General features: G+C 47.5%; 1 protein-coding gene across 1 annotated transcript; it reads right to left on the bottom strand.

The window, feature by feature from the left end:
* Positions 1 to 8925: 8925 nt before the first annotated feature.
* On the bottom strand, positions 8926 to 14381 carry NR0B2 (nuclear receptor subfamily 0 group B member 2). The gene is made up of 2 exons (XM_082349390.1): positions 10492 to 14381; positions 8926 to 9520 (listed from the first exon to the last, which is right to left on the bottom strand). The coding sequence occupies exons 1-2, from the start codon at positions 11030 to 11032 to the stop codon at positions 9279 to 9281; spliced, it is 783 nt and encodes a 260-aa protein (XP_082205516.1). The 5' UTR covers positions 11033 to 14381; the 3' UTR covers positions 8926 to 9278.

Below are 14381 nucleotides of genomic sequence, written 5' to 3'. Positions count from 1 at the left end.
CGAGAATATTGCGAGGGGCGCTGAGGTGCTGCAATACTGCGTAACCGGTGATTAGTTCGCCGGGGTTGTGGACGTGGAACCAAGAGCTGGGAAAGCACGGAAGGAGGTCGTTAGGTCCCTTTCCCGCAGACAGAAGCCGGTGGTGATGGGTAAAACTGACCTGAGAAGTGGGGTTACGGCTCTCTTTCATAAGGCGCTAGTGAGGATCAAATCAGAAGCCTGAGGGAGGGGCAATGTTTAAGATTTTTAGCTGTTGGATATCTCCCAAACCTAATCGCAATTCTTTATCCGTTTAGAGCCTTTTCAGTCGTAAATCCATTTATGCTACCAAAACATATTGGTGAACTCCCACAAATCAGTAAGAAAAAGATAATCCAATTGAAAAGTGGGCCGAAGACCCTTCACAGAAGAGAAACACATGCAATTAACAATGAAAGATACTCAATCTCAATCATCAAAGAAATGTAATGAGACCCACTTCATAGCCACCAGGTTGGCAAAAAATTTTAAATCCTCAAATCCTCTTTTAAATCCTGACGATGTAGAGCAACTGGAGCTCCCATACGCTGTTGGAAGTGTAAACTGGTACCACCACTTTGGAAAACAATTTGGCATTACCCTGTAAAAGTGAAACTACACATACCTTTTGACCCAGCCATTCCACTTCTAGTTATATATTTTAAAGAAATTCTTGCGTATGTTTATCAGGAGATGTACCGACAATGTTGAACCTCGCTCAAGCCCTGTGATCCTGGAAAACAGCGAAAGTTAAGAAAACCCTCCCACCCTTTTGTGTTCTGTAACACAACTTACTGCAAAGAGACACCCTTCCTTATATTACTTAGATAAAACTCATGGGTGCCCCCTTGTTTACCTATGGCAAGGCTAGACACAGACTCCAAATTTCAATTCTTTGCCTCATAAACGCTTAGATGAACTGCTTTTCCCCACAGAGCAACGAAAACAAAATGCTTGTTAACTAAACTTTGGTTAAGCTTCTCTCCTTCCTCCAGGTCCATGACCTTTGCGCTGTGTCCCCCTCCCCAACTTGAGCTGTACACAACTCCTTCTTAACAGCCCCTCCTGAGAATAGGCTGGGTTCAGGGTAAAACATTCTCTGATCTACTGTGCCATAAACCATTCCTGGTCATCCCACTTCCTCACACCCAGTTCTTTCTAGCCTTATTTACTCCCCCCTATGAAAGAAAACCTCTTTGCCTAACCCTTGAGACACGCGTAGGTCTTATGGTTAGAGCTTCTCTCTGCAATAGCTTCCTTCTCCCTATTTCAGTAGTTCCTTTCCTTCCTTGCAATAATCACTTCAAATAAAGTCCCTCCTTCCTAAGTCCAGATTTGTTTGTTATTTGACAGTATGTATGAATATTCATAGTTGCAGTGTTTGTAAGAGCAAAAACTGGCATTTAGTACCAATAAATTCAGGTATATGATACTGAGTGAAAATAAGTCAGAAAACAGAATATTCCACTTGTATAAAGTTCAAAAAATACAAATCAACACTTTTTAAGGATACACATATAAGTATGCTTTAAGATCATAAAGGGAGTTCCCTGGTGGCCTAGTGGTTAGGATTCCGGGCTTTCACTGCTGGGCCGGTTCAATCTGAGATCCCGCGAGGCACGAGGTGCTGCCAAAAAAAAAAAAAAGAAGTCAAGTCTTAGAAATTTGATCCTTAGCTAGCAGTGTGACTTGGGACAAGTTACTCAACTTCTCTGAACCTAAATTTCCTCATCTGTTGGATAGGAATAATAGTCCCTACCCTTAGAGGATTGTGGTGAGAATTTAATGTCATCACACATATAAAAGTCCTCAGTAAATGCCTAGCATACAGTAAGCCCTCCTTAAACGTTACCTGTTATTTTCATGAGAATGGGGAGTCACAAATATGAGCGCTCTTTCCATACTTATTTTATTTATTTATATATTTATAAATATTTATTTATTTATTTGGCTGCTCCAGGTCTTAGTTGTGGCACGCGGGATCTTCAGTTGCAGCATGTGAACTCTTAGTTGTGGCACGTGGGAATCTTAATTCCCCAACCAGGGATCGAACCTGCAGTGGAAGAGTGGAGTCGTAGCCACTGGACCACTGGGGAAGTCCCTCCCTACTTACTTTAATTTTTCATCTTTGTACGCCTTTCACATAGTAGGTGCTTAGGGAAAGCTGGTTGGTTGTTGGAGGCCTTGCTGCCTTTGGGAGGGATCAAGAAATGATTAACCCCAAATTCAGGGTAGTCATTATCTTTGGGTGATAGATTTAGAAAGATGTCAAAAGCTGATGGTAATAATGATCTGTGGAACAATGATGAGGGTTCTTGTACTGTTATTCTTTTTTTTTTTTTTTTTAAACCTGGGCCCGTGGCAGTGAAAGCACTGGGTCCTAACCACTGAATGCCAGGGAATTCCCAGTACTGTTACTCTTTATATATTACATATATTTTATAAATATTTTATTTTACTCAATATTTTTAAAGTTTTTTAAAAAATTAATTTATTTTTGGCTGTGTTGGGTCTTAGTTGCAGCACGTGGCATCTTTCGTTGTGGTGTGCGGGCTTCTCTCTAGTTGTGACACGAGGGCTCCAGAGCGTATGGGCTCAGTAGTTACGGCACGTGACCTTAGTTGCCTCGTGGCATGTGGGATCTTAGTTCCCTGACCAGGGATCAAACCCGCGTCCCCTGCATTGGAAGGCAGATTCTTAACCACTGAACCACCAGGGAAGTCCCATATTTTACTCAATATTTTTAAAATCTTAAAAGGGAAAATAATATTTCAAAAAGCAATAAAGCAAGTGATTACATTGTGGTGGTCACAAATATCCACCTATTCAAGAAGTAAAAAATAGAAACAGTTCTAACGAGCATCTGGGTAATTGTGAAAAGGGACAACGTTACGTCTGGATTCTAAAATCTGCCAATGGATGTTTAGATTGGTACGCTATTTTAGAAAACTAGCAAGATCTACTCAAGTTGAGCACACATTCTATGACTCGGTAATTCCGATTCTTGTTACATAGCACCAGTTCTGCAAACATCCGTGCACCAAAAACATGTGCAAGAATAATGCTAGCATTATTATTTGGTGAACCAAATGTTCCTCAGCAGTATAATGGATAAATAAATTGTAATGGGATACTTTACAACAATGAAAGTGAATGGGTTACTGCTACACAGAGCATAGATTATATCTGGATCTCAGATATAATATCAAGTAAAAGAAGACAAACACAAGAGTACATGCTATACAATTCCATTTATATAAAGTTTGAGACAAGCAATCTCATTTATCATGTTGGAAATCAGGGGTTAGTGATACCCTTTGGGCAGGAGGGAGTGGTAATGATGGGGAGGGTTTCTGGAGTGTTGCTAATGCTCTATTTCTTGAGCTGGGTGGTGGTTACAGGGTTGTATTCATGTTGTGATAATTCACCAAGCTATAAAGGTCTGACTTGCATACTTCTATGTATATTATACAGAAAAGGTTTAGTTAAAGCTATGTTTTTTAAAATCTGAGAATTGAAAAATAAGTGTTACGTAGCAAATGATGTGAACTGAAATAAAAATGGTGTACTCTAGAAAAGCTGTTAGATGACCCAAGAAGTTACGCACTTATGATTACACACAATTGCCATTTGTGGGATGAAATTTCCAAGACTCACAGGATGCTCGGTGTGTAGATTATCAGTAAATCATCACTGATGGAATGAATATTCCTGGCACTAACATGAGGATGTGCTGCTGAGTGTGGCTGGGGACTCTCTCCAGGGAAAGTGGGCCGCTTCCTTGGGGGAGCAAACAGGCCAGATTTCTCATCAAAAACTTAAACCCAAAGGTAACCAAGACTACATTAAAAAAAATTTTTTTTTGTGTGTTGTGTATTTTATTTATTATTATTATTTTTGGCTGTGTTGGGTCTTGGTTGCTGCACGGGGGCTTTCTCTAGTTGTGGTGAGTGGAGGCTGCTCTGCGTTGTGGTGCACCAGCTTTTGATTGTGGTGGCTTTTCTTGTTGCAGAGCACGGGCTCTAGGCGCGCGGGCTTCAGTAGTTGCAGCACGGAGGCTCCGTAGTTGCGGCACACAGACTTAGTTGCTCTGCGGCATGTGGGATCTTCCTGGACCAGGGATCGAACCCCTGTCCCCTGCATTGGCAGGCGGATTCTTAACCGCTGCGCCACCAGGGAAGTCCCAAGACTACATTTTCACTCTCATTCTACCTTACAGTGAGGTGGGGAGAAGGAGTCTAGGTGCTGTTATTTATTCTCCACTTGATCATCTCTGACCGTTAAAGACTCAAGATAGCATAGCATTTAAGAGCATAGGCCCTAAATTCAGACCAGCTGAGTTCAAATCCTGACTACTACTATTAACTGTGTAACCTTGAGCAAGTTACCTAACTTGGTGCCTCGGTTTCTCCATCTGTGAAATGGAGATAATGATAGTACTTCCAGCATAAAGTTGTAAGAATTAAATAACATAATCCATATAATGTGTTTAGAGCATAGCTCTCCATAACTGTTAGCTGGTTATTGTTTAGTAGCTACCCAGAATGACCTGCCAGAAATGGATGGTCCCCTTTGTTAACCCTGATTCCCCAAGACCTTAGCCTTGTTGCCTCCACCAGTTTCACTGGGATTGCCTCTCTCTGCTGCCTTGTTCTGTGACATGGCCGCTGTTCAACTCTCCAGGATCCTCTCTTGCTCTTAGGTCTCCTGGGATCCAGTTGCCCCAGACCACTGGCAGTTAGCAAAACACCCTTGAACTCTGACACCTCTGTGCCTTTGCACCTATCATTCCCTCTTGCCTGGCAACTCCCGATTCAATCTCTTTAGCTCATAGCAGCTACCACTTGGCTGAAGCATTTTTCCCATCTCCAGGCAGATTTAATTACTACCTCTTCTGAGCCCCTGCTGCCTGTTGGATGTCCCTCTATCACAGTTCAGATCACTCCGTGTTACAGTTACTTGTGTGTGTGTCTCTGCCATAGACAGGATGTTCAATGAAGGCAGGGACTGTATCTTATCTATTCTGTGCTCCTCAGCATCTAGCACAGGATCTGGTACAAGTGGACATCAAGAAAGATGTTGAAAATGGCGTGAATGGACGGATGGATAGTGGGTGTTGGCTTTTTGCTAGCATCATAAATTCTAGGTTACGTGACTGTACCAAGGGCAGGGTGTGTCAGCACAGGGCACAGCACCCGTCAACAGCCTGACTGCTTAATAAGCAGTCAATGATTTGGCTAATGAAGGTAGAAATAATGATGATAATAAAATGGTACCTGAGGCTGACCCAGAGCCACAGCCACTCTCCTGCTTCCTAGTGAGTCATCCCTGGCTGGGCCTGAGGACAGGGATCAGGCTGAGAGACAGTCAGTAAACAGTGGCTGAGCTGGCTCCAGACAACCTGATCTTGGCCATGACTCACTCCAGCCTGTGCTGGTGGCCAGAGCCTGGCCTCCACAGTCACACAGGCCTGAGTTCAAATCCCAGCACAGATGGTGATCAGTCCAAACCTTGAAAAATTTGCATACCCTGTCTAAGCCTGTTTCTTCCTCTACCCTCTCTGGTTGATGTGACACAGTTCCCACTGTTAAGATACTGATAGTGAAGGCAGCTTCCCACCTTTGGAAACCCTGCAGTCTCATGGAGAAAGCATTATTGCCCTTATTAAATTGTATTATAGGGATTTCCCTGGTGGTCCAGTGGTTAAGACTCCACGCTCCCAATGCAGGGGGCCTGGTTTCGATCCCTGGTCAGGAAACTAGATCCCACATGCAGCAATGAAGGGCCCGCATGCGGCAACGAAGATCCCGCGTGCCGCAACTAAGACCAGTGCAGCCAAATAAATAAATAAAAATATTTTTAAAAACTGTATTATAATTTTCTCTTTAGTTTTGCTAAATTTGTCTTTATGTTCCTCTAGAAGGCTTGGGTAGGGCACAGGGAGTGACTCAAAAGATACAGACAAGAGGGCTTCCCTGGTGGCGCAGTGGTTGAGAATCTGCCTGCCAATGCAGGGGACACGGGTTCGAGCCCTGGTCTGGGAAGATCCCACGTGCCGCGGAGCAGCTGGGCCCATGAGCCACAATTACTGAGCCTGCGCGTCTGGAGCCTGTGCTCCGCAACAAGAGAGGCCGCGATAGTGAGAGGCCAGCACACCGCGATGAAGAGTGGCCCCCGTTTGCCACAACTAGAGAAAGCCCTCGCACAGAAACGAAGACCCAACACAGCCAAAAATAAATGAATAAATAAATAAATAAATAAATAAATAAATAATTTTTAAAAACCCCCAAAAAAACCTCCTGAGATTTAAAAAAAAAAAAAAAGATACAGACAAGAAATAGAAGTGTAGCTTGGACTTCCCTGGTGGCATAGTGGTTAAGAATCCACCTGCCAGTGCAGGGGACACGGGTTCGAGCCCTGGTCCGGGAAGATCCCACATGCCGCGGAGCAACTAAGCCCATGTGCCACAACTACTGAGCCTGCGCTCTAGAGCCCGCGAGCCACAGCTACTGAGCCCACGTGCCACAACTACTGAACCCCGTGCGCCTAGAGCCCGTGCTCTGCAACAAGAGAAGCCACCGCAGTGAGAAGCCCGCGCACCGCAACCAAGAATAGCCTCCGCTTGCCACAACTAGAGAAAGCCCGCGCGCAGCAACGAAGACCCAACACAGCCAAAAATAAATAAATAAATTTATTAAAAAAAAAAAAAAAAAAGAAGTGTAGCTCCCCAATCATGTGGAGAGGTAGGGAAGAAATTTGCAAAGGAACAAGGTAGGCTAATAAGGGAAGCTATTTGGATGATGGAAACATTAGTTAAGTTGAGGGAAAAGGCTGGGGTGGAGAGTGGAGAGGAGCGCTTTCTAATGCCTGCTCAGGGTTAGGGAGGGCGGGTGAGAGGCAGGAAGACTCAGTCTGAGGTTCAGAGAGGAGCAACAGTAAACTAACGGGGGCAGTTGGTGAAGGGACATAAAAGATAGAATGACCCCAAATCCCTGAATCTGCAGGATTTGGCTCCTATGGGGAGATGAGTCATCTGCTCTTGAAAGCGTTGACTCATGCTTCTGCAAGGTGAGATGGGCCCAAGGGGTGGGCGGGGCAGGGCAGGGACAGGTGTCAGGGACTGAGGTCTGGGTCTGGGGTTCTGGTGGAGGGTGAAGGGGTAGAGGGGTGCAGGGCTTGTTCCTGGGCTCTAGAGGACGTCTCTACTTGGGGATATGATTAGGTCCTGGCTAGGGGTGTGTCGCTGAGCAGGACATGGCCTTTCTGAGAGGAGGGTGGATATTGGGGTTGCCATGGGAAAAGGGAGTGATTGAGGCCCTAAATGCTGGACAGAGCAGTTTGGCCTGTATTTGCAGCCTCTGGGTAGAACCTGAAGTGTACGGACTCAGGTCTCCCTACGCTGGGGGCCACTTTTTCTTTTACTGTGACATACAGAAGGTGGAGAGCATGCTCTGGTGTGTCCCACCCATGGGTGGAGGGGTGTAGGTGTGAACGTCTGGCTTGGGGTCACGTCTCCTCTCTGTGAATGTGTTTGCCATATGTCGCTGGGTGAGTGTATCTGGGCTGTGCATTTCTGTGCTGTGTGTGGGCCGATGGAGGGTCTGTTTTGTGGGTCTATGTAAGCGTGTCTGAGTTGTTCAACTTAGTGTGTCTGTGAGAGAGAGTTGTAGGTCTGAGTTGTGTGAGTGTCTTCGTTGTGGGGTCTGAGCTGTGCCATTCTGTCTCATTCTGGGTGTCTGAGTGGTGAGTGGGTGCTTGGGTAAGGGACAGGGGTGCCCTTGCTGCTGGCACTGGGTGCCCATAATGGGTACATGGCCGGTTCAGTTGTGGTGCCTTTCCTTGTGGCCTTAGGGAAAGGCCTGAGTGATGACTCCTAGACTGCTGTCCCTGAGTGAATGACCTCTCGTTGAGTAATAATTAACTTGGCCCCCCGTGAGAAGAATCCACACTGTGGTGGTGAGGGGGGCGGGGCCTGGCTGGGACAGGCCTCATTGCTGGAGAAAGGAGGAGACCTGAAAGGGGGTCCTATAGGCATGTGTGTTGTTATCATTCCCTCCTGCCCACCCTGCAGGTCAGTGACCTTGACCTGAGTGATATGCAAAATATTTAACAAATGGTGAGGCACAGACATTGACTAATCAGAATAGACACAAGCCATGCACTGAATGGAGCAGCCCCGGAAGCCGTGGCTGTGCCAAGCGTTGCCCTCTGGCTGCTGGACATGGGGATGGATTCCAGGAGAAGGGCCGGCACAGAGGGGCAGTGGAGGGAAATACAGGGGGGCTCCAGGCAGTGGCTAGGAGCCAACGGTCATGGAAGTGTGTTTCAGACTTTAACAGCTGGTGTGGCAACTAAGCCTCGGTCTGCTCTGGTTTCCAAGCAGCTGCCAGACCAGCCCTAATTGCCCTTGCCCCCTCCCATCGGGAGAACAGTGGACTGTCCTCCTTTGTCCGCTGAAGGAATGGGGGAAGTGAATGATCCCAAACTGCAGAAATTCCTGTAACCTGTCGGTTTCAATTTGGAAATAGGCTGCTTCATTTTCCTTATTGGTTGTAATTGGCAGTTCTCACTGAGGTGAGAGGGAGGCCGGGGCAGGAGCTGAGGGAGGGGTCAGCAGGGGATTTGAAGACAGGGAGAGACACTCCCTACCCCCTAAGATAAAGGCAAGGACAGGAGAGGGTCCTGAACGGACACTGCCCCCTGGATTCAGACCCATGTGAAATAAATCTCACCCCCAGAAATGAAATCATCATCCCACTCTGAAAAATTAAAATTCCAGTTTCCTGAGGTCTGGCTTCTGTGCCACTTATAGTTCCTTCCTCTTGGGCTCCCTCTGACAGGGGCAGGGTGGCTCTGGAGGTGAACCGGTCCCTTCCACATGGACAAACTACAGTGTCAGGCTCCAAGTGTATCACACCTTTTATTACAAAACCCAATAACTTAAGTCAGTTCTGTATAAAGTCAATAGGACTCCTGGCCCAATGAGCAGTCAAAACTTCCAACCCCGTCCCAGGAGGGGATAGGAATCTTGGCCCAGAGGCTCTGGGACCACCAAGCGCTGGCCAGACAGCTGGAGCACTGTGTCCAAACCAAGGAAGGCCAAGATGGGGTGGGGCTGAGTGAGGGCCCCATAGCCCACCTGGCTGGGCCGGGACCAGCTGCTCATGGGAAGCCTCTGGCAGCACTGGGTCGCCCAGGGATCAACCAGGCCGAATCAGTGCTGCCAGCCTCCACCCAGTCTCTGCTTGAGCTGGAGCAGGTCACCTCAGCAAAAGCATGTCTTCAAGGAGGCCAGCGATGTCAACGTCTCCAATGACGGGGTGAAAGAACAGGTCTCCAAGCAGGCTGGGTGGAACGGACTTGAGGGTGGAGGCCGTGAGGAGGACACGAGCCAGGCGGCTTTGGCCTGCTGGGCACCAGGGCTCCAGGACCTCCCACAGGGCCTGGTGCGCTTCCTGCTGCAGGTGCCCGATGTGGGAGGAGGCGTGGAGGCCTGGCACGTCTGCGGGCAGAGAAGGCACAGATGGCTGGTGAATAGCCTACTCTGACACCAATGGGGCAAGACTGGCCCAAGACCGGAGGCCAGCGGCTTGGCCTTTGAGGCCCCATTACTACCTCCTTAATTTATTTATTTATCACTTCATTTATCCATCCTTTATGGAGAGGCAGTATAGAGCAATGGTTAAGACCCAGGCTGCCTGGGTTTGAATCCCACACTGTCACTTATTAACTGTGTGGCCTTGGACAAAGTTACTCAAGCTCTGTGCCTCGGTTTCCTCATTGGTAAAATTGGGATAAATAATAGTACCTATCTCCTAGGCTTGTTATGAGGTTTAAATGAGCTAGTGTATGTAAAAGCCTTAGAACTGGACCTAACATATGGTAAGTGTAATATGAGTATTCGCTATGATTATAATAAATTATAATAATGCATTCTATGAGGGCCTTTGGTGAGCAATTCTCATCTAGATGCTCTCCAGATTACAAAGAACACTTCCTGTATCCATTGCTCTCCTGGCTGAAGTTTATGGGGACTCCTCCCTCTCCTCCCCCACACCCCTTCATCTTTATTCCTCTTCTCTATGTGGTCTTTCTGACCCCACAGAGTTTCACCTTCAGAACTTCCCCATGCGGTCCTCTCGTGAAGGCGTGACTGAGGCACAGCTGTGTCTGCCCACCCTCCCCTTCCCCACTCCCACCTTCCCTGAGGGTCAGGGCAATTTCTTAGGCAGAGTGGCAAGGACTAGATACCGATATGAATAGACCTGAGTCCCCATTCTTGCTCTGCCCCTACCTGGCTGTGTGGCTTTCACCAAGTCAATTAGCCTCTCTGAGCCTCTTTTGTGAGATGACTATTTGGTGATAATCAGGACCCAAAGTGATCACAGATGTCAAGCCCTTAGAAGGCGCTGTCCCTGGCTGGGCCCTGCCCCCCTCCAGCCATGGCCCACCCAGGAATGTCTGGGAGCTCACCAGGGTTGAAGAGGATGGTCCCTTTCAGGTAGGCATATTCCTTGGGGCCCAGCTCCAGGCGCCAGAAGGACTCCAGGCAGCACTGAAGCCACTGCACTGCAGCCAGTGAGGGCTGGGGCCGATCCGGCACCTGGCCATTGCCTGCACCGCTGGTGGGCTCCTCCAGCAGGATCTTCTTGAGTATGCTGGGAACTGGGACCTCAGCCACCTCGAAGGTCACAGTGTCTTGGGCCAACCCAAGCAGGAAGAGGGGGCCCCAGCAGCCCCGCAGCAGCTGTCGCCGATCCTGGGGGTGCAGCTGGCAGAAGGACGGCAGGTTCCTGAGGAAGGCCAGCGTCTTGGCCAGAACATCCAAGGCCTCCCGGCAGGTGCGATGGGGAGTACACAGCCGGACGGGCCGGTGCTGCCTGCACAGGCAGCGGCCACGGGCTGGGGGCACAGAGGGCCAGTCCCTGACGCTGGGGCTCAGAAGTGCATACAGGATGGTTGGGCGGCCTGCAGCACCCTGGCATGGGCAGGTCCCTGGCTGGCTGGAGCTCATGGTTGAGGATCTGTTCCTCCTTCCTCCAGGCTCTCCCGCCCTCTGCTTTGTGCTGTGAGTGCTATTTATATCCCCAAATGGGGGAGGGAGGGGGGAACCGCCCAACAACCTTGACTCCAGAAGTCATGTTCATTGAAAAAAAAAAAAGAAACTCACACTGACCCTGGCAGGACCGGTGGGGAAGTGGCGGGGGAGGGAGGCTTGGAAGCTCCACGTGGCCCTGATATCACTTCAGTCAATGAAGCAGCGGGTGCAGGGCACAGGGTCACCTGCCTGCTGGCCCTGCTGCCCCTTATCAGATGATTCAAGTGGATAAACAGGGTCATTAACCCAGGCTGTACCAAGGCACCAAGGCCTCAGGTGCACAATCAGCAGGTGGCCATGGCAGGTGTCCCTATTGGTGCATGCAGGACTCTCGCTCAGCTAGGAAGCCAGCCCCAGAGCCGGACAAGCCTTGAACACAAGGCCCAGCCTGGAAGCGCCTTATCGCTCACTTGTTTGCCTAACCTTGAGGCCCTACTCCTGTTGTTGGTGAGCAACAGGCTGCAGGGAAGGGAGCCAGGATCCTGGGGGGCTGGGAGGACTTTGCCCACTGTGCAGTCTAGGAGGCTGCCTTCCTCTGACTCCAGTTCTGGGGGGCCCTGCACGAATAAGGTCCTTAAGAACTCTTTCTCCCCAGCCTGGATTCCTGGAGCTCGTGAGGGGCCATATCTGCTGAGAAGCCCTTGCAGAATGACAATGAAATACTGCTGTTTACTGAGCACCTACTATATGCCAGGCACTTTCCACTCTAATATTCAGAGCTTCCTTATGAGGCACGATTCTTACTTTTTGAGACTCAAAGAGGTAAAGTGACTTGCCCAAGTTCACACCACTAAGAAGAGACAGAGCCCACATCAGTCTGACTCCAAAGTCCTTGCTTTTTCCCCTGGACCCACTGGCCCAATTGTGCAGCCAGAGCTGGTGACTACCTGGGTCCCTACCTTGCTGCTGCTTCCTGGTCTGCAGATGTTGCCCACTTATGATCTGGGCAGAAACGTTGCTCTGCCACCAGTCATATGGCTCCACTGTCCCAGGCATCTGTCTCAGATGCTGGGGCATGGGTTGTGAGAGCTGGTGGGAAGGTCCTTGGCTGCGTTATGTCTGTAGACCTTGGCAAGCCCAGCCTGGCAAGACTTCTGCTAACACACTATTGGGCATCCATCGCCATCCCTGGCATCTGCTCCTGGCTCTATCACTTTTCAGTTATGTGACTGTGGGCTGAACCCCAAATCTCTGTGGGCCTCAGAAGCTTCATCCGGGACAACGCCTGCTTGCAGGGGTGCTGTGAGGACAAAGTGAGATCCTACGTGTTGAATTCCAAGCAGTTTCTGGCATACAGTAGGAGGACTTTGCTCCCCCTTCCCTCTGACTAAGGAACTAAGGCAAACAGGCCCCAGCAGACAGGCACGCATCTTTCATGCAATTACAATTGCATAATAATCTTCATTCTTACGTTTATAAAGTTCCTTTAATGCCCTTTTATCTTACTGGGTCTTCACAACATCCTGTGGAAGGAGAGTCTACAGTCAGACTGGCTGGGTCCAAATTCTGCTTCATCACTTAACTGAGAGACCTTGAGCAAGTCACTTTATATTTCTGTGCCTCAGTTTTCTCATCTTTAAAAGGGTAGTAAGAAAGCCCACTCATGAATATTGGTTTTACGGGGCATGAAGCTGATACAATTTTGTAGGGCCTTCATTAAGAATAGAAAATCAGGTGTGAAAGTGAACATTTAATAAATGATAAAACAAATCAGTACAAAGTACAAACATCACAAACCCAGGAGAATAACAAAGTACTTTTACTGATCAATTGCCTGACAATATTTGCCTACATATTTTAGCTGCACACTCTTTGCTCACCTCTTCCCACGTTAATGATATTTATTTTGAAACTGACGCAAACACCGAAAGGTTGCAGGTACAGTACAGGGAACTTTTTTTTTTACCTTGAACGCTTTGGAAGTAAATTGCCAACCTGAGTCCCATCACCCCCAAATACTTTAGTGTGTAATTCCTACAAACAAGGACATTTTCCTACATAACCACAACATAATCATCAACATCAGGAAATTAGCATTGAATAAAACCAGGAAATTAACATCTAATCTCATTGAACATCGGAAATTAATATCTAATCTCTAGTTTTCACCTTTAAGTTTCACCTAATGCTCCAGTGAAATCATTATAGTAAAAGGGCTCAGTCCAGAATCGCACATTGCATTTCTTCGCCATGTCACTCTAGCCCCTACTGGTCAGGAAAACTATCCTTAGTCTGTCCTTGCCTTTCACAACCTTGACACTTTTGAAGAGTTGTTATTTTGTCTCATGGCTTTCAATTGGAGTTTGTCTGTGGCTTTCTTGTGATTAGACTCAGGTTATGTATCTTTAGTAGGACTGTCCCTGGAAGTGATGTTGTGTTCTTGATACACCCTGATATATCAGGGAGGACACATTTCCATTTGTCCCAGGGTTCACTTGGTCACTTGATTAAGGGGATTTCTGTCAGACTCTTCCGTATACCAGTTACTCTTTCCCCCTTTGTAGTGAATCAGTCTTTCTTTCTTTTTTTTATATATATTTATTTATTTATTTGGCTGCACTGGGTCTTAGTTGTGGTACGCGGGATCTTTGTTGCCGCTCATGAGGGATCTTCCTTGCGGCATGCAGGACCTTTAGTTGCAGCATGTGGGATCTGGTTCCCTGACCAGGGATCGAACCTGGGCCCCCTGCATTGGGAACGAGGAGTCTTAGCCACTGGCCCACCAGGAAAGTCCCTGAATCAGTATTTCTTGAGGAGGTACTTTGAAACTATGTAAACATTCCTCCTCATACATTGAATGTACCTGTGTGTGTTTGTATTTAACTATGAATTCATGGTCTCCTATTTTATTCAGTGGCTTGTAGTCTGTTACTATCGTTATTTATTTTGATGCTCAGATTGTCACAGACTTGGCCAATGGGAGCCCCTTCAAGCTGGAGTCTATGTCCTTTTGACATGCCCACATTACTCTTTGAACATCCTTTGTTTCCTAGTATATGAAGATATCACTTTTCCAGCCCCTGGAATCAACTAGTACTACACGTAGCTCTGATTTAATCTTTTAGTGGAGAATAGTATTTAAAAACCATGATCTGGGTACCAGAATCATATTTAGAAATGAAGATCTATTAATTGCTATTAGGGTGCCACTGCTTCCCAGCCCTCCCAGAGTTAGGGAATGTACACACACACACACACACACATTTATACCTATGTTTATTTATACATACTGAAAAACATGAGTTCATACTATTACCTGTAATTT

The sequence above is a fragment of the Balaenoptera borealis genome (assembly GCF_965194805.1).
Source record: "Balaenoptera borealis genome assembly, chromosome: 1".
Classification (NCBI taxonomy): domain Eukaryota; kingdom Metazoa; phylum Chordata; class Mammalia; order Artiodactyla; family Balaenopteridae; genus Balaenoptera; species Balaenoptera borealis.
The sequence above is the reverse complement of the archived record's forward strand: the minus strand, read 5'-3'. Positions and strand labels throughout refer to the sequence as shown.

What these genes read in the sequence shown, in the direction of transcription:
- NR0B2 (XM_082349390.1), bottom strand. Translation starts at nt 11,032, where the DNA reads ATGAGCTCCAGCCAGCCAGGGACCTGCCCATGCCAGGGTGCTGCAGGC. An exon ending in GACCATCCTCTTCAACCCTG is followed by an intron (nt 9,521 to 10,491) that starts GTGAGCTCCCAG and finishes CTCTGCCCGCAG; the next exon opens with ACGTGCCAGGCCTCCACGCC.